At 41.8% G+C, this 22,999-nt stretch overlaps 2 protein-coding genes across 2 annotated transcripts in view; one reads left to right on the top strand and one right to left on the bottom strand.

Moving 5' to 3' along the window:
- LOC148427509 (muscarinic acetylcholine receptor M4-like) overlaps nt 1-6,803 on the top strand; it is a 34,720-nt gene extending 27,917 nt beyond the window's left edge. Inside the window, exon 9 of the mRNA XM_088408465.1 lies at nt 38-6,803. Within this exon, the coding sequence (XP_088264591.1) occupies nt 38-283 (246 nt within the window). The 3' untranslated portion in view covers nt 284-6,803. The remainder of the gene's footprint in view (nt 1-37) is intronic.
- Nucleotides 6,804-12,065: 5,262 nt separating this feature from the next.
- Nucleotides 12,066-21,234, bottom strand: LOC148427508 (midkine-B-like). The gene is made up of 5 exons (XM_088409012.1): nt 21,070-21,234; nt 15,142-15,218; nt 13,376-13,543; nt 13,127-13,288; nt 12,066-12,850 (listed from the first exon to the last, which is right to left on the bottom strand). The coding sequence occupies exons 2-5, from the start codon at nt 15,215-15,217 to the stop codon at nt 12,822-12,824; spliced, it is 435 nt and encodes a 144-aa protein (XP_088265138.1). The 5' UTR covers nt 15,218; nt 21,070-21,234; the 3' UTR covers nt 12,066-12,821.
- Between the last annotated feature and the right edge of the window lie 1,765 nt (nt 21,235-22,999).

Raw genomic sequence — 22,999 nt, 5'->3', positions numbered from 1 at the left:
CTCGCACATTATTTCATTATTTTTGCTCTCCCTTCAGGTGACCAAGACGATCTTTGCCATCTTGCTGGCTTTCATCATTACTTGGACCCCGTATAACGTGATGGTGTTGATCTCCACCTTCTGCCAGTCGTGCGTCCCCGACACGGTGTGGGCCATCGGCTATTGGCTGTGCTATGTCAACTCCACCATCAACCCGGCTTGTTACGCCCTCTGCAACGCCACGTTCAAAAAGACTTTCAAGAACCTGCTGCTGTGCCAATACAAGAACATTGGCACGAGATGAGTGAGGAGGATTGAGGCTACAGGGAAAGAAGAGAGGGTCGCGATGGATAGAGAGCTATTTGAAGCATGGGCCGCCGAAGACATTTGCAGCGGGGACACGCGCGTGATTTGTCTTGTGAATGAATGAAAACTGAGCCCGGAAGTCCTCTAGCTCCCCCCATGCCATGGACGAAATCTCCAGTAGAAAAAATGTTATCGAATCGGCTATGCGGGGAGCAGGAAGGACGATGATTAATATTGATGAGGGATACTGTACATTTGAATCACAATACTATTTAATGAGTGTAAAATACTTATGGAAAGGAGATGCTAAATTATTGGAAGGTGGTCGGAATGGATAATAAACGAATGACAGAGCGGATGATTTATGTACAGTGAATGGATGGCTATATACAGTATACGGGATAGATTGCTGCAAATACGTGGATGATGACAAGATAATCACATTAGCTAACCAAAGATGGCGAGAAGGTTCCCACTATTCATTTCTATAGAGTCCGCCCTGTTGTCAGAGATTAGGAGTAACGTTCGATTTACAAGCGTTTGCTAATATCTTTATTCTGCTCAAGCCGGCGTGGTGGGTGTGAAAATTGATCGTAGACTATAAAGATTAACTTGAATCAGTTTGTGGGGGGAAGCCCAAGAAACTGTGACCTGTGTGGACTAGAAACCTCAAGTCGATTAAAGAACATTCTGATCTTTGGGAATATTGTTGCAGTCGGGTGGAATCCTCAAATCTCCGGAATCATCACTTTTCTGGAGACCCCGCCCAAATGGCAAGTTGTTTGTGTGTTTGTTTGTTTGTTTTCAACCATTGGCATAGCATCATGTATCTTTAGCGAGCCATTTTCAACGCTTTAGGCCGGTCAATAATTTGCAAAGTGGACACCAACGCCTTTGGAATTATCAATAGTTTTTTGTTTGTTTATTGAATTTGCCATTCACCGCAATGTGACTGATGGGGAATATAGCATCACGGCATGAAAGTTAGCAGTTAGCAAGCCATGATCAGAGTGCATGAAGCCTCCCACCCAAAATAAGGTAAGATAAGCAATCCATTCCATTCTAAAGTGGACTCGGGATTTGTTTGTAAATAAGCTATACGTGTTTGACAATAGCTGGAAATGTGTGCAAACGCAGAACCAAGTAGCACTTGATTGCGACAAATTAGCGCTAAAATCAAACTTTCCCTTGCACAATCCGCTGTGTGTCCACATCAGAGTGCCTTGTTGTTGGCCGCGATCCCTCTGTCATGCAGACAGACAGAAAAACTAGGAGGAGGGAAACTTTATTTAAAAGTCTGACTTGACGGCTAGCATGTGGCTGGGGCTTCATGCGAACATGGCTGCTCCAAGAGTGCCTGTGCTTTTTCGCATATTTTGAATGCCCTTCAAATTTTGCTCTTTTCTCCCAAATAATGTGTCAAATTTAAAATATGTTTATTTTGCTTTGCAAGGACTTTGACAGCGATGGGGAAAATCAGGTCCAGAAAGTCAAACCCCCGAAACGGTTTGGCTTGAGCTTTCACTTAACAAATAAGTTGATGAGCTTGTTTGACTGCAATTTGATTAGAAGCACCTGTGGCAAAAGGCAAATTATAGCAGGGTTTTTATTTTCTGGACCTGGATTTCCCATTTCTAGACTATGAGAACTTTGAGTGGTGCTTAGATTAGCAATCAGAATTATGTACTTGGATTCACGCTTGATTGCTATACAGAGTGTACGGACTGGGGGTCACTATTTGCTTTAGCCATCTTAGCCATTGTTAGGAAAAGCCCATGATGATTATAGCCTTACACTAAATTTTTCCCACGTAGGTAGATGAACAAAGCTCCCACATTAGTAGCAAAGAAATATGATTTGTTTCAAAGAATTGTGTTGATTGGATCAACTCCCTGCCTGCTGCTCACCTATAATTTGTCACAAGACAAGAATGCGTCACTGCTTCAGGGTGAAGGGACGCACCAGTGTTGAGTGCCCTCCCCTACTTCACCCACCAAGATGATTCAGGGATCCGGGTCCGATGCCTTGCTCAAGGGCACCTTGATAATAGTCAGCATTCAGAAATGATCTCCAACAAGCCACAATTTGTGTGTACTTCAAGCATGACGTTGAAGTTTGACAACGAAGCCCAAGTCCTTAAAAATGAGCTTCCATCCATCCATCCCTCCATTTTGTAGAGCTTCTTATCCTCACAGTGGTCGCAGGCTTGCTGGTGCCTATCCCAGCTGTCTTGGGGAAGTAGGGGGACACACCCTGAACTGGTTGCCAGCCAATTGCAGGGCACACAGAGACAAACAACCATTCACGCACCTGAGGACAATTTAGTGTGTCCAATACACCTGCCATGTGGGTTTTTCAAGTGCGGGAGGAAGCCGGCGTGCCCGGAGAGATCCCATGCGGGCTCGGGGAGAACACGCAAACTCCACACAAGAAGGCCGGAGCCAGGTGAATCTGAAATCTGGTTCCAGATCTGTGAGACAGACATGCTAACCTCTGCTCCACAACACACACAATGAGTTGACAGATAGCCTGAGCTCACCAATGATCCGATAACACTTTACAGCTGCCAACAGTACTGAGGTGGTCACCAATATTGACACAGACTATATTGCAACATGCTGCTTTTATTTGCACACGTTTTATTGTTAATAAAGTACATAGTATTCATATGGATTAAATGTATAGATAAAAAATATATTAAAATATACTATTTTGAGCAAATATGAATCATGTAAGGCATTATAAATGTCACTATTCTACTTTTTCTTGTCTAAGTAAATCTGAAAGGGAAGGTTAAAAACAGTTCTCGACATAACGGCAGTCCTATTTAAGACTTGTTTAACCCACTAAACAAGATACCGCAGTATTCCCCATTAGTGTTTATCAAGTGTGTATACGTAAAAAGGGGTAATAATAGTTCAAATAATAGTTCAAATTCCACCAATCTTTCAAGCAATTACTTTCCCCCCCGAGCCGCTTGGTTGATATGACATCCGAGGTTGTATCATCGCACAATTTTTCCCAACAAATGATAAAACATCAATATACCGTACTATTCTACTGCACAGCAGTTTATTGTTTAATGGTACAAACGTACGATCTTTAGTTTTGGAAATGACCGGTGTCTAAATGGAGACCAAGGTATGGGGCATTTACACGGCACCAGCAATATAATACTTCAAAAGTACAACATTAGGAGAGTGGCTATCTCTCAACCTGAACATACAAGATCTTCCCTTGACAGGAATAAACTGACAATTCTATGGAATGAAACACTGCTTAATGGCATGAAACGTCTGTCATTGTTTAATGGCCGCATCAGAAGCTTTGATTCTGGATTCAAAAACCTCATGGTAATTTTTAACTCACATAAATCCTGCACCAACTATAGCTGTTTATCTATCTTGAACATCGATGGATTGTGACTCGTGGCCATTTTACTAACGGATGAAAATTTCATAAATGAAAAGGTTTGATTTTCAGCCTGTACATATTGTATGATGATTTTCTTCTGTGTTCATGTTGTCATTGTGCCTTCCAAAACGGACTTCTTGGCACAACCTACTGTACCTTCAAGTTAGTAAACAAGTTGTTATGGCATGCAATTGATACCGGAAACACAATTTTTGTGGACAAGAGCTTTGGTAGTGTGAGCGGAGTGGGGGCAAAAGAAAAGACAATCATTATTTCTAATCAGCTGGGTAATTTTGCAACTCCGTTGTAGTTGTTCTTAAAGGGGAAGTCGCCACACTTTTTTTTTTTTCCTTTACAGTAAAATGTTCCATGTCCACTAACTTGTCTTAACTCGGCGTTATTGAGTTTGTGCAATATAAATTAAGTAGCAAAATCCAGTTGTTTTTCTTTAAATCCATGTCAGAGGGCGACCGTTTTTTCGATTGCTGTCAACTGAAAATGACATCACAAAAGAATGCCTCGTTGAGACTGGCAGAGCCCGTGCTAGTCTCAACAAGGCATGGAACATATTTTGGTCTGGTAAATGGTGAGGTTGACTTCTGATTTAACTTTATTTTCACTGTTTGGTTTGCTAGCCGCACGACATGTAGTTAGGGAAACAATAGAGGTCGGGTGGAGTCTAATGTACGGCAACAGGATGTTTATACTTTTTTTCAGGACTAAAATGTACAGTACTGCTTTGAGGCAAGTGTCATTCAAGTGGCAAAACATTATACCTCAGAAGTTTTTATTTATTTATTTATTTTGAAAGTGAAGCATGTTTTTGTCTCAATCTTGCGTGGTTGTTAATTTCGAGTGTACAGCGCATGCACAACCCTTTTTTTTTTTTTTTTTTTTGATCCAACGCTGCGTTGTGAGTTGTGTTCTTTCTTTATTGTCATGTTAAACATTCAATAAGGAAGAACGCAACCATCAATTATGACAAATGGAAGAGAAAAACAAATGAAAATACGTTTCCTTTTCTTTGGGAATATCTATATATTGTATTTAGTGTATATATTTTCTACTTAAATGTCCAATTCAAACAACTGTTTTCCGAAAAGCTGAGTTCCAGAATTGAACGCGTTCAATTTGTGGTAAATTGTGGTAAATATTCTCAGTTTGATCTCGAGTGTATTTGACTACAAACATTACTTCACTGTTCAGATGACTATACTTTATAAAATGCTAATAGCTTGATTCTAAAATAACTTTGTTTTTATAATATTTCAAGAAATATTCAGGACTTGTGGATCACTGTTGACGTCACAGTGCACACTGATGTGCATGGGTGGATGTTTTTTTGGTTTAGTTTTTCACTGGACAGTACCTGGGCTCTATCGGTTGAAACTATGCTGCTATGAAGCCTGACATTTGTACAGTTTGACCCACAAACTTTTGAAAGATGTAAATGACGAAAAAAGTGGAGTAGGATGCCAGCCTGGAGAGAAAACATTGGCTCAAAAAACTTTGTGACAGCGGCCCAAGCTTGACTTGAGGCTCAATGTCCACAACATCCATTTTTTATGGCACTTCAGCTTATTAGGATTGCGGTTGACCTGGCACCAAATCCAAGCAAAACCCCAACACTAACACATACATTTTCCAGCACCCCAGGTGTGAGACCTTTGTAGCGGCACTTTCGCGCTCCCTGTATCGGTTTCAACCTGCTGATGACATCAGCTTAGTGCCATATCCTTCTTGGGGAACACTCTGATTGAAGCCCTGCTTGTACACACAGTGTAGATTGAACACACAAGGCGCTTTTGATCAGTTGTTGGTTGTCGCCTTGATCTTTGGTTGCCAAAATGCGAACAGCAAGCTGAACAGCGCTGATTCTAGCAAGATTCTATTTGAACCAAGTTTGGAGGTCAAATGAAAGTTATAATGAATTTTAGATCCTTTTGGGGAAAATTTCTCCCCAAACCCTTTTTTTTTTCTCAATTTTTGATGAGTACCGCTCATCAAAATCCTGTACACTGCAGATACGATGGCAGCATGTGCTTCAAGATGTTGCAGCTTATGTTGCTCCTCTGTGCTTTTCGTTAGTATGTTTGCGGTGTTTGCGCCGAGGGTAATCCCACCGTCAGTGGTCGGAATCTCCCGAAAAGGCTTAGTACGCAGTCATCTGTGTCAGGTTTCATAAGCTTTCATGATACACCGGAGGCAACAGGATGGATAAACCTCAATATGTTTGCATCTGCCAGATCACTCACAATCACGTCAGGCTGCATGAGTGAGTGAACGCTTCCCTATTTTTTTTCTTTTTAAACTTAATTTCCCCACTGCTTTCTCCTCCACTTGAGGTGGGAAGACATCGGTCCCCTTGTTGTAATTGGTGGAGCAATTGTAAAGAAAAGATGCACAATGTGTGACGGCTGCGAAATTTGTGATAGAAGTAAAGGACCGCATGCTTTGATGCTGACAGCCTGACACAGTTGCTGTTCCTACTGATCACTTTTTAACAACCCAGGTTGACTCAAACAAATTCATCTCGCAGACTAATAATTTGTGGGCGGGGATTTGTCTAATCTAATGTTACTGGAGAGGAAAATATCATACTGCTAAGCACAGTTTAAATGTAGTTTTTAAAAGGGTTGCTCATCAAAAGTTTATAAAAGTGGGTCATTCATAATGAAGTGGAAATGTGTTTGATTGATTTTCACCAAGCAATAAAATGTAGTTTGTATTTTTAATTAGAACACTTGATACTGGATTTGAATTTGCTGCAGCCCTAGCTTTACATATTTAAAATACAAAAATAATACACCCCCCCCCCCCCCCACCCAAAAAAAAGAATGAAGAATGAAGAAGTCCTTCAATACCAGTGATACACTCTTTGTGGTTACTAAATGAATATTTTTGTTGCAGCTTTTGGGAAAACAATTTTTGATGTCGTTGTAATGCTTTTTGTTGCTTTTTTGTAAAGACTGGGCCTTCGCAGCATGTTAACGCACATCACCTCGTACAAAACACACGTTGTAAATACTACAGAAGTGGTCCATATATAAGTGTGAACAAGAACCAACGTATTGATAATAAAAACCATTTGTTGCAAAACTGTACAGTGCGAGATGCTCGGTGACTTTTTTCCTCCAGTACTTTCATGCCGTAACCATGGTGATCCCAACGGAAGCTACACTACACACGTTACGGGGTTGATCCAATGAGAAAGAAATCAGAACATCGCAGCCGACCTACATAGGGAGTCGGAATATGTACGAGTTTGCAAACAATTCACATGTGAGTCTCATTCTATTATTCAAGATGGGCATCGGGCCCTGTAAAAGGAAAAAAAAAATATATATATATTCTTTTTTTCCCAAGCTCTGTATTAAGACAGATCTCTATTAGCACACATGAGGGTTTTAAAAGCCTTTACTATACATGATGACTTTGTCAGCAATCATCTGGTAACGCTGGCACAGTATTGTGAAAATCTGTAACAATTGCGCCAGGATGAACTCAATCGCAGCACAACATACTGTCGTTGCGTAAAATTGGTAATGACTTTAATGATTGTTTTTTTGGAGCAGGAGGGATCGGGTTGGCACAAAGGCAGAAGAATCAAAGTCACAGTATGGGGCTTCAGTCTCTATGGCCCTGTGTGAGGGCGAGCGAGGAATTTCTAGCTGGGAAGTAGAGAGTACGGAACGGAAGGCTCACTCCTACTGGGCCTCATCGCTAATCAATGCGCAGAAATGTTGTTATTCTGCGCACAAGGTCAGCGTGTATGCAAAAGCGCTGTCGGATTCATGACGCATGCACAAGAGACGATTTTTCTCTCATCTCTGAGCATATGTGAATAAATCAGAATTCATTTTAATTGACGGTGTCATGTCCAATTGGCGGTCTGTATAAAGCCGGCCCTTATTTCATTCAGTTTGATGCGTGAAAATGAGATTGGCGGGAAGCTTTGCGTTTGTGAGGGATGCCCCGAAAATCAAACGTAGAAATTTCCCAGCGACCGAAATTGAATGTATTACTTCTAAAAACGAAGGAAAAACAAAAACCCGGGCAAAACCAAATCCTGAATAACAACGCTTTCAAAACATTTGCACTTGCGTGTCAAGAACAAACATAACCTGAGGCTGTCAATTACCTTTCATTTGAGGGTCACGCCGTGGCGTGAATGCAAAAGAAATCAATAAAAAAATCATCTATCAGACCAGAGGATCAAAAGAAGGAAAGCAGAAGAAGGGCAAGGAGCTCCTGATCTCAGTCCACAGAATGAGCATTCAACTGCTGTAAAGGGAAACTCAGCCGGCAGAGGTGAACTCAATAAGGGTGAACATAATATTTCATCTGTCTTTTCGGGTCATAATTTCTTTGTTTGTACTGTATATGGAAGTTCTATCAAGCACCCTGAGAAAACAAAGATCTGTATTTTGTATTGTACACAATGTGTTCATTCCTATTTGAAGGAGCGCCGGGGAAATGTCGATTTCATGATTCGAATTTAAGAAAATCCATCATCGTGATTCACTCACCATTTAAACGTCAATTCCAAATCCATCCCAATCAGGCTCTGCTGGAAAACACATCATAGTCCAACAAATGAAAACTAATTTGATCGTCACGGAAAGCCGTTCCTCGAGGGCCGCTATCCTGCATGCTTTTGACGATTCCCAAAAATCCGGGATGGTTATCAGGCTTGTTTTCTTTTTTAGTTTTCAAATTTAAATCAACCAACATATTTTGTTCTAGAGCAACTGCCATACTTAGTGACCTTTTATGCAGGGCCCGCAAAGACTAGTGCTCTGGGAACCCAAACGTAAAGCCATAGCTGCCCCGTTTAATGACGCAGATCCAACGTAGCGGTGCAAGCTGATGACATTACATACACTGTTCCAACTGTGCAATAATCACTCTTGTGGTAAGATCTAAAAGGGATGTCAGCAACTGTCAAACAGCCAGAGGCATCCAGCAAATCGCAAGTGGCACTTGATACATAGCACGTTTATTGCTTTTTGAATGACGGATTTTTTTTTTCTGTCTTAGTACAAGAAATTGCTACACTGCTCTCCAATTCACGAGACGCTTGCTGTTTTTGTACCATTTTCGTTTTAGCTTCCCAACCTTTATTGAGCCAAGCAAAATATTTCATTTGAGAAAATAATCTTAACATTACACATCAGTGAGCACCTATTTAACAAAAACAACTCTTGAAGAATGCGCCGGTTCTCTAATGGGGGAGGATGTGAGATTCCAAAGGGATTTCGGACGCTATCGTCAAATCTAATTAAATGCTTTAAGGATCGGTACTTTTGTCTTTTCAAATTAAGAGCAAGTTTATCAAAACGTAAACAGTGCTCTCGTTTGCATGCGTCCCGGTGTCCCGGACGCCTGATTTTTGACGGGGAACACATACTTTCAAATCAAGGTGCGACCCTCGCGCTTCGTTTTTTGACATCAAAATATTATCGTTGTCCATCTACTCTTTTTTTCAACAAAACTTATCCAACAACCATGCTTCTTAGAAGAACTTCAAAATAAAATGCTGTTCGTTCCGTACGTTAACTGCCATCCCACGCTTTATTCTGAAGCGTTGTCTGACTTCCTTTACGACTAGCCGCGCCGCCAGACGTATTTCACTAGGGCACATGCCGCAGTACTGATCTGCGGTGCTCGTGTAAAAATTTCACCAGTAAAGACAAGTTCACTTCAGAGTGCACATGCCACATACTACTTAGTATAGTCCTTCATTGATAATGTATTCACTCCACATAAACAATGCACACATGGCTCATTAATATGCTAATTGATTCACACGGAGCGACTGGCTGTTATTTCTTCCATGAGCACGCGAGGGAGCGGCAGCTGATGAGAACCATTGCAAGAAGTCCGTGAGTTTAGCCGACAACGCGTTCAAAATATTATTTAGAATTGACTTAAAGTGTAACTCCGAGATGGATCTTGAAAAATGTATTTAACATATAATAAAACCAATGGATGTAAGTTCAGAGCGGCAGGGTGAAAGAGCGCCTCAGAGTTCAGAGTCCCGAGTTCAATTCCAACTTGCCCTGGCCTCCGTACGGAGTTTGCATGCTCTCCCCGCATGGTTTCTTTCTGGGCACTTCAACTTCCTCTCACGTTCCAAAAACATGCATGCTAAGGTCTTTTGGACACTCTAAATTGTCCTCAGGTGCGACTGGTGCGTGAACGGTTGTTCGGCCTTGCGCGCTCTGCAATTGGCTGGCAACCAGTTCAGAGTGTCCCCCGCCTACTGCCCGAAGCCAGCTGGGATAGGCACCAGCAAGCCAGCGACCCTAGTCAGGATAAGCGCCTAAAGAAACTTGATGTAATTTCATACCCATCGGGAAATATTTTGACACCTTCCGGCACCATAGAGGGGCCTTTTCTTATTATTTCGGCCCAAATGATGACTCCGCCGCCTCTTTGCTGGCGTCGCAGCCCCACCGTTTGGACCATCCAAAGCCGCATGCCGTTCTACGGCAATCGCTCTTCACGCGTGTCCACTGCACCCAGTGCAAATGTTTATTAGCGTCATCATTCAACTGTGCTGTGGTTTGTGTAAACCCTGCCAGGCAATCTGTGTGATAATGGTCCATCCCTGCCTTCGTCTGTTGTTGTTCCCAGTTCGTCACGGAGTCAAAACTTTGAAAATCTATTTTTTCCCGCAGTTTACTTTTGGGGAATCCTGTCTGTCATGCACACTAGTTCTTACTTTTGCTTTACAGTGTTGGAATATAAAGCATTCTCTGCTCTGTCCCACTGTATGCCTGCACTGTAAGGAAAATGTTAATAATTGCTGCGCAGTTGTTATTTTTGGTACGTAGCCGTCAGCCACAGTGTTTCCTTGCGTTCATTAATTTGCAACCTGCACGCAAGGGACGCTCCCTGCCCTCCTCCCCTCCCAATGTATGTCGCGCAACGCTGGCATGCGAGCTCAAACCGCTAACAGACAGCTGCTATCGCACGCAGCATCAGGCGTCTTTTGGATGTTGAATTTGGGCCTAAATCTAGTCTGTGCATCTTAGTCTTCATACAGCCCGGAATTGAACATTGAAAGCTTGGTTGAGTTTGGGCCACCTAATATGTTCTAAATTTAGTCCATAAAAAAAAAAAAGCTACATTGCGGAGAGACGGGCTGTGAAGGTTCCCTGCATGCCAGACAGACGAGGTAACTAAAAATGCACGTGGCACAAGCACTCCTCGGACTACTGCAGTACACATATTTTCTTAAATTATTAAACCTTATACAGTATCTGTAGTACTGTTATGCCTTCTCGTTTTCATGTCTTGGCTGTACGTCGTCGGGATCGCGGTGAGCTGCGGTTGTCCTGCAAGTAGGCGCTCAAATGTCTAACTAGAGTCAAGCAAGTAGCTGACCAAACATGATTAAAAAGCAGAGTTTGCACTTCCAATTTATTACCAAAGGTAAGAGGATCCCAATGCTTTCATTCGTCTTTCATGATCTCTTGCAGCTGCTCGTGTGGGATTGATTCAGAGAACTTCATCTGCTTTGACAAAAAAAAAAAAGAAAAAAAGTAGTATTGTTCTTGCCTGACTGGCCAGGTGATCTATCAGTCAGCTCAAGGCGCACTCCGACAAGGCACGGGAACCTATAAGGAGTTTCAATTTCTGAGCGTGAGTAGGTCATAATTCCTGCCCTAAATTGTCAATTGCCACACCGGGAACCAATCACGTCTCTTGTAGGAATGCCCATATCTTCCAGGAGTGCCTATTGAGCTGACTGACAGGTCGCCTGGCCAGTCAGGTGAGAGCAGTACTACTTTTTTTTTTTTTTTCTTCTGCGAACAGTCAGCATTTTCTCTACCAGAAATAATTGCAGGAATGAAACCGCATATCTCAAAACAGACCATTTTTATCTGTGTTTGAATAACATTAAAAGTGATGCAATTTGTAATATGAATATCATGTCATTGACAAGGCTTAAAATTATTACGTATACAGTACATCAAATTCAATATAGTATGCATCCCTTTTATTGTGTTTGCACTTTCAAATGCACTTTCGTCAAGCACTGCCTTATTGCCTCTTTCTTGTCAACAACAAAGCTGTGTGAAGAATTTTCCGGCGGTCTGTGGATGTCAGAAGGTGGGGGGAGGAATACCGCGAAGAGCAACCGATCCATGCTCTGATCTTGCCACTTGAAGAAAGCTTCGGCAAAGCATTTCTGGAGACCTCCACTTCAAACAAATTGGACGTGTCCGCAGATGACTACCCGTGGAAGAGTAATGAAAAAGCAGGAAAAATAGGACGCCCAGGTTTTAAAAGGGAGGAGCTATTAGGCGCGTCAGTGATGATGATTAGTTTTCCAGCTGTGCCAAAAAAATAAAGCATTGAAACTTCAAATCATTTTATTGTTGCAACATTAGTTTCAGCATTCGTGTCTACACGCACGCGTACATTGCTCGCACTTGTCTCTTTTCCGCCCCCACCCCATAACCGCAACAGTATCTTATTTGATATGCGATGAAGAAAAGCATCTGAAAGTAATGTAATTTCGTCATTTTAACAACACGCACCATGTATTATAATTTAACAGCCATGATCTATGTAACCACTAAAGTCAGGGGTAGACTTATTACTTTCGTTTTTGTGAAACTCACGCAAAATGAAGTAAAAAACTGGTCGTTGACTTGTAAGCGGGGTCGACTTGTAGACGGTGAAATACGCTACATGGATCAATACATAACTTCTTTCTTCAGCTTCTGTTAAAATACACAAAAACATTTTGTTGGAATATCATTTGATCTTTATTAATAATTATTATAATGAGTTTTAAAAAATGGGTTGAAATTGTCTTCAGGATGCAATCTACTGGAATCTGCCGCTGCAGTGCACACATTGGCTAATGCTAATGATAACGATAAGATATTAGTTACAGCAGGATAGTCCGTGGACCCAATTGAAAACATTTACAATCGAGTTTTGTCTACTTTCTAGCTGAAAATGAGTCAGCTTTTGCGAAAATCTACAAACAAAACTACATTATTCTGTTACTGGCAGTGCCAAAAGCCGGCGGTGATTTGCTCCACACAATTTATTTATGAAGATCCTTGTCTTGTGTGTCCCTGGATTTTCTTCTCTTGCATTTACTGTCCGTTGCCTTTTTTCTTCTTTCCTATAAACCCAAAAGAAGCGGGATACCAACGGCGTCAATTTGATATCGACAAATGGTAACTCCAAAATTGAGTGACTGTAAATCATGCTAAACTCAGTTGTTGAGTTTATTCTTGTTTTTTAATCCATATTTTTATCGCTACTGGTTTTGTTTTCCTAATGGTTGTTATCACTGTCGACATGCACATATACAAGATTTTTTGTTTTGTTTTTTAAATCACGGGTTACACATTTGTATCGTGCACGCAGTAATTTTTTACACTCTGGTTAATCTAACCTTTGCTTTTGGTCTTGGTTTTTCCGAGGCAGGGTTTGCTGACAGAAATGGTCTGCTGGCACTCTGCGTTATATAGCGCCTTCTTCAAGGTCCCACTTCTGGTCTGGACGCCAGCATCCGTGTCACAATCGCCCCAACTTTCAAACCTGTACTTGCAGTCAGCTGGACATTAAAAACACAAAGGATTTTACTTTACGAGATTTGAGGACTCTTTCTTTGTATGATGTACCAGTTTACGGGGGTGGTTACCTCCAAAGTTCTTTTTCCAGTTGCAGGGAACTTTGCATTTCATTTTCTTAGTGTGTTGATCACACGTCCCCTCCCGAAACCCCGCACCGCAGTCTCCGTTGCTAGGGACACAGTTTCCATAGCGCCAGTCGGTGCAGTCTGACCCCGACTGGGGACTTTTGACTTTCTCTGCGAATTGAGTATTAATTGAATCACGTGAAGAAATCATTAATGATTTTCTTCTATTTCAACCCATCACTGCAAAAGAGGAGATGATAATTGACTATGTTGGTGCCGAGCCGTATTTACCGCCTTTCACTGGTGATTGGGATCTCAACAACGGCTTCCAAAATTTGGCAGTCCCAACCCCCGCCCCCTTTCTCGTAGATCACGGGGGGTGGGCTGCTAGGAAAACGGGATCTCGGTACAAAATGGTTCGTGCACCCCTGCTCTACGTTTAAGCCAGAACGAGTGCGTGTATCGTCAGCCACATAATAAAGGTTGATTGAAATGCTTTGTCATCGGTCTGTTTCTGGAAATGTGACCATGCGTGAAGCGTTGCGCCCTTTTAACCCACTTTAAAGTTGTGCGTGAACTGCTGCCTCCGTGAGTGAAAATGCTTTCAACTTCTTTACGGACGCTGGCTTTGATTCCACACTCTGGGCTTGTCCTCGAGCCTGTTCGATCCCGGAGCGCCGCCGCTGGTTGTCATGGTAACGAAATCCATACACTTGGCTTCGCAGCACACGGGGGGTGGTATACAGTCGTTCGCTTGTATCGCACAGGGTCGCCCTCACAAGTGATATGATGGGTGGAGATCAAATTACGGGCCGCGGGCCGGAAACGGCCCCTCGGTCTTTTTTAGATGGTACGTACGGAATTAAGGTTTGGTTTGAATGAGTCTGTTTATTTCATTCTGACTTGTAATGACAGACATTTTAACACCAGGTAGAACAGTAGGTGGAACATTTTGCAGAGGCTCAAGGAAGAATGAGAGACTGCGAGAGAGAGCGCAAAGAGACATTTTTATTTATCGCTTTTCTAATGGTCGGATCAGAATCCATCTTCGGCGATGTCAAAGAAAAAAAAAAGACAGCGAGTGCCGAATGTTTAAGAAAGAACGGACGCGTAGATATATCCACTTTTTTTTGTGTGAAATCCGGTCCAAGGCTATATGTCTTATTTGCCACAAAACCGTGGCGGTTTTAATAGTATATACGCCGTCACTCTTCCGCCAAGACCAATTTCCCAATTACGCCAGCAACCATTCAGCACCAGAACGTACGGTTACTTCTGTCAGGTTGATTGCTCGTGTGCAAGATACCTTTATTTGAGCAACTACCATTCCAAAAGCAAACTTATTTACTCTCATTTAAACTAGCAAAATCCATCAAAGGGAGTTCCTAAAGAGTGCATGATAGAGACCTCAAGTATTTCATGTCCCGAGAGCAAGAGCAAATGCAGGTCAATGACTCGCCATATTAGCGTATGTCAACGTGTGTGGGAGCTCAAACAGGAGCTTATTTCATTTTTGGAGCAACTTGAGAATAATGACAATTTTTGGAGCTGAATGACCCAAATTGGCTTTGTGAGTTCTAAGTGTTATGAGTGATGAACCCATGCGCACCCCTGGCGTAATCATTCTTGATTTTTGGAAAACAGAAGTTCGTTACACACCTGCGCTTTGTTTTCCATATAGGGAAAATGTATGCAGTATGATGTCATCTTTAATTACACTTTTAAACTAAACTTTCTGTATATGTTGCATGTCGATACTTATCTCTTACCTTTGTTGTTTTTCCCTCCATCTGCGACACGGATCGTGACGAGGGCGACAAAGAACAGCAGCAGTGTGGCCTTCATTCTGTTCAGATACAGCAGACAGAAAGTCCACGTGACAAGTGGTTCTCAACCTTCTCTCATTAATGCACCTGCTTTGAAACTACCCCCTTACCGGCACAAAACATTCTTGGAAGAAAAACAAAAAAAAACTTCCTCAAGGATCTGTTCCATCCATTTCTGGTTTGTAGTGGTATTTTTTTGGCATACTTTACTCAGCAACAGAACAAAGAAACAAAACATCTTCTGGTTTATTTCTGGTTCATCCATCATTAATTTGCACCACTCATGACAATGCAGATTCATATAAAAAACAAACCAATAAACCAAGAAAGGCACATACAGCCGTTTGTAACGTCACTGCAACACCTTTATTACCAAGCTATGTGTCGTGTTCCAATGAATTTGTTCTGAAATTGAAAATAAGAATGTTGTTGCCAAATTGCCTTTATATAATGCATGACAGAGTATTAGCAGTTCATTAACATTTGGGACTGAAGCATGGGATCGTTATTGCAGTACATCAGGTTGGTGCTTCTGTAAAATGACGTGCTATTGTCAAGTGAAAAAAAAATGAGGCACTGAAGCCGCAAAAAGTGAAGAGCAAAGTGGCAACGAACGCTTAATTAGATCACGCGTACCCTCGGAAGTGCCTCCAAATAGCCCCAAGGAGAACACATAACCCCATTTGAGAACCACCGTTTTAAAGAAACAACAAAACAATGCAGTCCTTTACAGTCTGAAACATTTCCGGGATGCTGCTGTTTAGAGGTTGTTCACTTTAGAGACAGTTCCGGTCAAATTTGACATGTTTTACATGCACCTGTTGATCTTTGAGAGTTCATGGAGGGACCTCCACACATAAATAGGACATTAGAATGTAGGAAAGTCAATGTTTGATCCAAAAACGTGTGATGTAAAACATAAAAGGGAAACTGTGGCGCTACTGGTACCCCTGGCACTCTTGGAAGGGTTAAATATTCATCAAAAAGAGGTCCAGGCACTCAGTTGGATGCTTTGTATAATTTCCCTTTTCTCTGAAACATTGATTAAGTATGAATCCATCATTCATTTATCGATGTCAGCCAGGCTATGAATGCAAGTTGAAACGATTGTCATTCAAAGTTTGAAAATGACAATAAGAGGATATTCCTAGCCTTCTTCCAACGTGACCTGAAACGCATTGTGTGCGCATGGAAAATAATCAGTATGTAGCACTTTTTTTGTTGTCAGAGCTATCCATGGAAGGAGGTCAAGGCATTGCAGGAGCCTCCCGCGAGGAAACAAGCGTGTCTTTTTCCAGGTGCAGCAAACTGATGAAAAGCCATCCATTCATGTTCTATCTGCGTCAGCGTCGTGCCTTAGCTGGAAACCTGTCCGAGCTGACTTAGGGCAAATAGCAGCATTCACCCTAGACCGACAGTATTCTCATAAACGTTCACATCTATTGATGAGTTTGCGCAAAGGTGTCAAACGTACGACTCGATCCGGCCCTCAAGGAGGTTTGTTCCAGCCCGCAATTTTAATTGCACGTGCACAGTCATCTAATTGTTTATGGGCAAAATAATATCAACTGCTGAAAATGGCTGAAGTGCTCAGATCTTTTAAAGATTATTTTCAGTGAGGAAAGACAATTTTGTAATGATTGGTTTGACCTTTAATGTAGAATCCAAAGTGGACACGATGACGTATGAGCAGCTTTTATCGCAACCAAAAATAAATGCAAGCGTAAAAATGCAAAAACAAAAGATCTGAAGAAAAAGTCTGTCACAAAAAAAACAAAGCAGCGAATGTACTGAAGCCTGCTGAGGTGGACGGCGCCACAGGGAAAGGTGCCTCATTAAAACTAAACGTTACTCCCCCAACTCTAGGAACAAGCTCAAGCCGACATGAGGCTGAGAAAAACCAAGGAGAGAAAAGCAGCAATGTTTACTAGAGCACAACGACATGACTAGCGGGGAGAACAAAGCGGCTCAGAAACTTTGCAGAGGCGGTGGAAACAAGCAATCTAAATAACAATAATCCAACGTCTTCCTTCCTCTGTGACCAAGTTTAAATAACATGGCAGATTGCCATTAGGGGCGACAAGGAAGCTCCGTCCACTGACAATTGATGAAATGTGCAGTCATGGCTCGCATTAAAGTCATATCTCCAGGCACGCTATATTCTCCGGGAATATCGCTCCGCGGTTGCCTGCCACGGGCTTTCGGTGCAATGTCCACATTAAGTAAAGAATAAATACGTTCTTCTCATAGACCCAATTATGCGTGTCTCATTAAGTCGCCTGGTAAAGGTGGGAGGTCGATGGCAAACGACCAGGGGGCTCCTTTACGGTTAAAGGTGGACCCGATCATGTGGTCACAAGCTGAAGACCACGCCACGCCTGTGGATTCGGTTTCCCTCCATGAACGGCGTTTATTTACAACGTTCTAACATTAGCTACAAATGGAGCATCTGTTGTGGGAATTGGATGGACTCGGGTTAGCCGCTCTGTCGGCAGGTAATCCAACCTTACTTTGTTCAAGGCTTCAAATTGACTGCTTATGTGCCGGGACCAGTGCTGTGGCTAAACAGTTACAATAATGTATGACCATGCGCTGATTTTATCAAGTGAATCTCCCGTGATATGATATATGATATGATAAGGCTGGGATTTTTTTTTTTTTTTTTTGGCCCAAGCTCCATGTTTGCACCACTGCCTTGTACGCAGACATTCCTTGCAGACATATGCAAAAAAAAATAATAAATCAGAAGTTTGTGAGACTTTTTGACTTAAAAAAAAAAAGTGACAATTCTAAAGTTATGAACTATTGCAAAACAAAAAAGGAAATAGTCACAGCAATGCTAGGGTTAAATAAATAAAAAAATAAATAAATCACGCATCCAAACACCGTCATGACACACGGAACCATTTTTTGTCACGGTGCACCTCCTAGTAGCCAAATGGTATAAAATAACATTTTTGATTTTAATATGGTTTAAAAACATGCCACAAACATTCTTAACGTTTTCCAATACTGTAAAAATGAGTAGAACAAATTTTCCATTTCAACTTTTCAGTCAACAAAAATTTGCGTCATAACCTGCTCCCCAACATTAAAATGACAACCAAAATCCGATTTCTTTATTGTAATTCTATAATTCCGTCAATGCAACGTCCGTCCGTCCACCTATCGTCTTTCACTGCTTATCCTCACCTAATACATCAAGGGCATGCCTTACCTCCTCACCCAAAGCTGGAATAGGCTTTCAGTTCACCCGTGACCCAAATAAGAAGTTAGCGACAATATGTGCTATGAAAAAGCATAACATAAGCGCAAGGTTGAAAAGAGCAGCAGCAACCCAGATATAGCACTTAGCAGCCATTTGGAAGCACACTCAATCGCCTCAAGGCGGGCGCAGAACGACTGAACCATATAGAAAACATGTGGTTGCGTAGAAAAACAAACAAATGGAACCGAAAAGAAAACAGAGGCAAGACGCACACCGAGGTTCAATGCCTGTATTTAGCATTTGAACTCAAAATATACAATAAAATTTGACCTTAAAATACTTGAAAATGATTATTTATTATATATTTGTACATAAACTGTACTAAAGTCAAATGTCATGTTCTTTTGTTTGGATTAGAAATATTGATTGGTATGTTAGTCAGTGTTCAAGGCAGTTGCTCACTTTTATTTGGCAAAAAAACAACCCAAGCTACGCTCATTTATGTTCAGGTTGGCCCTGAAATAGTGTTACTGGGGTAACAACACAGACTCCACACTCATTACAAACCGGAGTTGCAAATGATGGCATACTGTATATTCTGAGCATTGTTGCTTTAATAGGTACTTTTTGTAATGTTTCGAGCGTTCTGAAAACAATCGAAACTCCCCTCTAAAAGGCTACTCTCAACCGGATGATACGGACAAACATTTAAAAATACAAAAGCCCCACAGGGTTATTTCGGCGCTTCGCACCCTCTTGCTTCTCACTGAATGAGGTTGAGTATTATGGGATGTTGGCAGGCTTGTCTGGTTTGACTCTAATCCTGTCTTGCATACTTACAGCTTTTTTTTTTTTTTATTACGGTTCTGGGAATGTATGTCATCAACCTCGAGTCGGTCTGTATCGACGTTAATGTGGCATTAATGTCGGTATTAAATAGTTCTTGTTTTGTTAAGGGAGAAGTCAGGGATTCGGTTGTATGTAATCATGATACAAATGAAAACGTTTATGAGATAGTTTTATATTAGACCGAAATTGTCCTTAGGGGTGTGAGTGTAAATGCTTATTAAACGCTTAAATGTACCCCGTAATTGATTGGGGACCAATGGCGACTCTCACCTGAAATTACCTCAGCATCTGGAGCAGTTCGGAACCATTACAAAACGAGGATTATGAAATGTATTTTTTTTATGTGCACATTGAGTTCTGCTTTACCATACCGAGAGGATGGGACAGTAGATGACTTCATCGAGGGGCCACAGATTTTTTTTTTTTTTCAATGTTAAAGATTTCCTTTGTCACAGTTATGTATTGTACTGTATGTAGCGCTATAGGATGGCAGCGCACACAGGGGCAGTGGCTGTGAGCTCTTCAAATCTCCAATTTTGTTGGCGGCCTGTAGACCAGCAGAGAAGGTCTGACTGTCCACAACTGGGTTTTATCTTTTATTTTTGAAATCATTTGGAAAACGCAGTATAAAGCGCAATCGCTTATTTAAATGTAGGGAGGTTGAAGGGTGACATTGGTGATTCTCCCACTCTCCTTCTGCACATAAAAAACTTCTAAAGCAATTATTATAGACATCGCTGACAAAAAAAAAAAAAAAAAATCTACATTTACCATAGGAGGGAAGTCTGCTTTAAAATACAAATAGTCCAAAAGAATTCCCAAAATGTTTCTTGGCTCACTGGTGAATTTGCCTAACATAGCCTGCCTGAAGAAAAATTCCTCTGTGCATTTAGCTTACATAATCGTCATTTCACTTTGAATGAAAAGCAAAGGGTTGTTTATAGGCTTTGTGCTGATAATGAATGCATCTTTAGACCGTTTGCATGATGTATAAGTTTCCACAATTATGCTCCCATGGCAAAGCAGGACTGACATTGTTTTATTGTAAATATCGTTTGCCGCTCCTTCTCTTCGCACTTGACTTTTTTTTTTTTTTTAATTCTTGGAACGACTGCTTCGTATGTTTTTTAATCATCCCAGCTGCAAAATTTGAACCCAAAACTGGTCGCCAGATACTGACAAGGCACACGCGGTAAAGAGACAAACATTAGCATTATCAATCAACAATTCTGGGCAAAGGCCGTAAAGACTTGTCGTTGCTCATTGCTGCTATAGTTGTGTTGAATATAATAACTACCTGTCAACATTGCATTTTGGAAAAAGCGCTGGCGTTATGGCATACAAGTCAAGATGTACAAAAATTACAAAGAAAATGATAAGGGAGTGAGGTGGGCTGGTTGTAAAGAGGGGCCAGGGATGTTGTCGGCAGATAACGGCTCAAACACATGTCCGTTTTAGGAGCAATAATACCTCCACCCCAGTGACATTTATTCAGCTTAATTGATTATTTACACTCCCCCAGGCTCCATCCTTGTACGTACGCACCAACGTGTTGATGTTTAAGGCCCTGATGGTCAACAGCAGAAACTACAAAACCCGTCCCATCGCGTCTCCGGTTTGTCAAGGCCAGTCGTGTTCAATGACATTTAATAAAATCTTGCAAGCTAAGAACAACAATTAAAAAAAAAGAAGCTTTCTCAGTATGCACTAAATCACAATTTAATCTTGTGGCTTCTACTTCTAGTATCACTGTCTTATCCGCTTGCTAAAAATAAGACGATAGGCAGATCTAAGGAAGGCAAGGAAGCACTTACTTGTGGAGTAGCTCGGATTCGAGTGGAGGTCGAGGGCGTCAACTTTTCCGTCGAGTTCTTTCTCTCTGCGAGCATCAGATCACCCCCAAAGCACCCCACCTCAAACGATTTGCCTCCCCTACCCTTTCGGAAAACCCCCTTGCCTTTTGTCTACCAAACCAGTTCATTCTGGTTGCATTAGCTCCGTTCAGACCCCCCGTCTCCCCACCCAGCGCACAAACAATCTTAACCTGTGTTGCTCTGTACACCAACAGAAGCAACAAGAGGCCATAAAGTCTAACTTTGATTTGTGTGTGTGCGTGCGAGCTTCTGAACAAGTCTACCCCGTGGCAAAGCTATAATGAGAACAACCCTCCCGAAAGGCACGCTTTATCTTCTCGCTGATGAAAAAATCTCTGGTCTCTGCAAATGTGTACTGTATGAGGAGGGATTTGTTTACCTTTGGCATAATGGGGAACATGGCATGCCCCCCTCCCTCCCCACACACACTTTTAAAATAATAATTTGAAAGCAGTATGGATGCTACACTGGCTTATACTGGAATAAGGACAATAGCATCTCCGTTGTTACCACGGCAACCCTGGATCACCCAGTTGCGTTCTGTTGTATAAGTGACGCCAGTGGTGGGGGGTGCGTCACGATGCCCTAGCTAAGTCAAGTCAACATTTAAGTCCAAAGTTACTGCGGCAAACATCAAGTTGAGTCCAATCCGAGTTTTAAGTGAGCGGAGCTCTTATTTTATTGGGCGGATGCTTGCGAACGTAGCCAATTGGAATTCATAAGAGAGTGCAAAAGTGTTTGGCAACCTGTTGCAAAGACCTTTTCTTCAAATTCATTGATTTGCCAACGTGTCTCCAAAGTTAATTATAGCGCAAGAGACCATACGACCGTGGTTCCAATATACACGTTGACACATTCGTGCAGAGCGCTCACAAGCATTCTCCGCCTAGTGGGATATCAGCAGCATCCATTCTGTGCCTTGATCATCATGCCAGACAAGCGGAAACAAGGCCCAAAGACGAAGGCAATGAGGAGTACCCTATGTACAGTATGTTCTCCAATGCGCGTTTGATGCCTTTAAAGACACAAATAGCAAAAGAGAGTGCTGAAGCAGATCACCAAAGAGAAATTCAGAGACGAGTGCGGAACTGTTGAGCTCATTCGTTTCAATATTGATACAATTCATCTTTGATGGTGGACAGCGGAAGACTGAAGAATATTTGCAAACGTTTCCATCGAGTCCACAGATTCCCTTCCTACTTTAGGCCAAGCAGGTTCCCGAACAGTGGGGAAGAAGTGGCAAAAAACTGCTAAACTTCACAAGACAGCCTCGGTCACAATCTGTCTTTTAAGACAGAACAATTGAAACTGTTTCAGCAAGTCTTAAAAACAGTTGCGACCTTGACGAAACCCAACAAGGTCAAAAGAGTTACTTCGTTGGTTGACATTTGACCCTTTTTTTTGTGCATAATTATCACTGGTGGCAGTGTGATGGTCTGGGGGTACTTTGCATCATCAGGAAGAGGACAACTTGGGAAAATGAATTCTGCTGCTCTTTACCAGAAGATCCTGACGGAGAATGTTGGGTCTTTGGTTTGTGCCCTCAAAAAGAACAAAAAAAGGTTTTGGAGAGGTCAAATCAAAGTCTGGATTTAAATTCAATCGAGATACTCTTGTGTGACTTTAAGAAGGCGGTTCATGCGAGAAAACCTCTAGATATGCCAGAGTTGAACCAATTCTGCAAAGAAGAGCGAACCTAAATGCCTCCACAGTGCTGCGAAAGACTTATTGCAAAGTACAGCAAACATTTGATGTCTGTTATTGCAGCTACTTTGATACATAGTCACATTGATTTTTACCCCCTCCACCGCCCTCCATTGTAAATCAAATCATCTATTAGAGAACAAAGTGCATTTTATAATTCTCTGGG

This window comes from Hippichthys cyanospilos, chromosome 2, assembly GCF_059441005.1.
Source record: "Hippichthys cyanospilos isolate Australia breed blue-spotted pipefish chromosome 2, RoL_Hcya_1.0, whole genome shotgun sequence".
Taxonomy (NCBI): Eukaryota; Metazoa; Chordata; class Actinopteri; order Syngnathiformes; family Syngnathidae; genus Hippichthys; species Hippichthys cyanospilos.
This window is presented reverse-complemented; position numbering and strand designations above follow the sequence as displayed.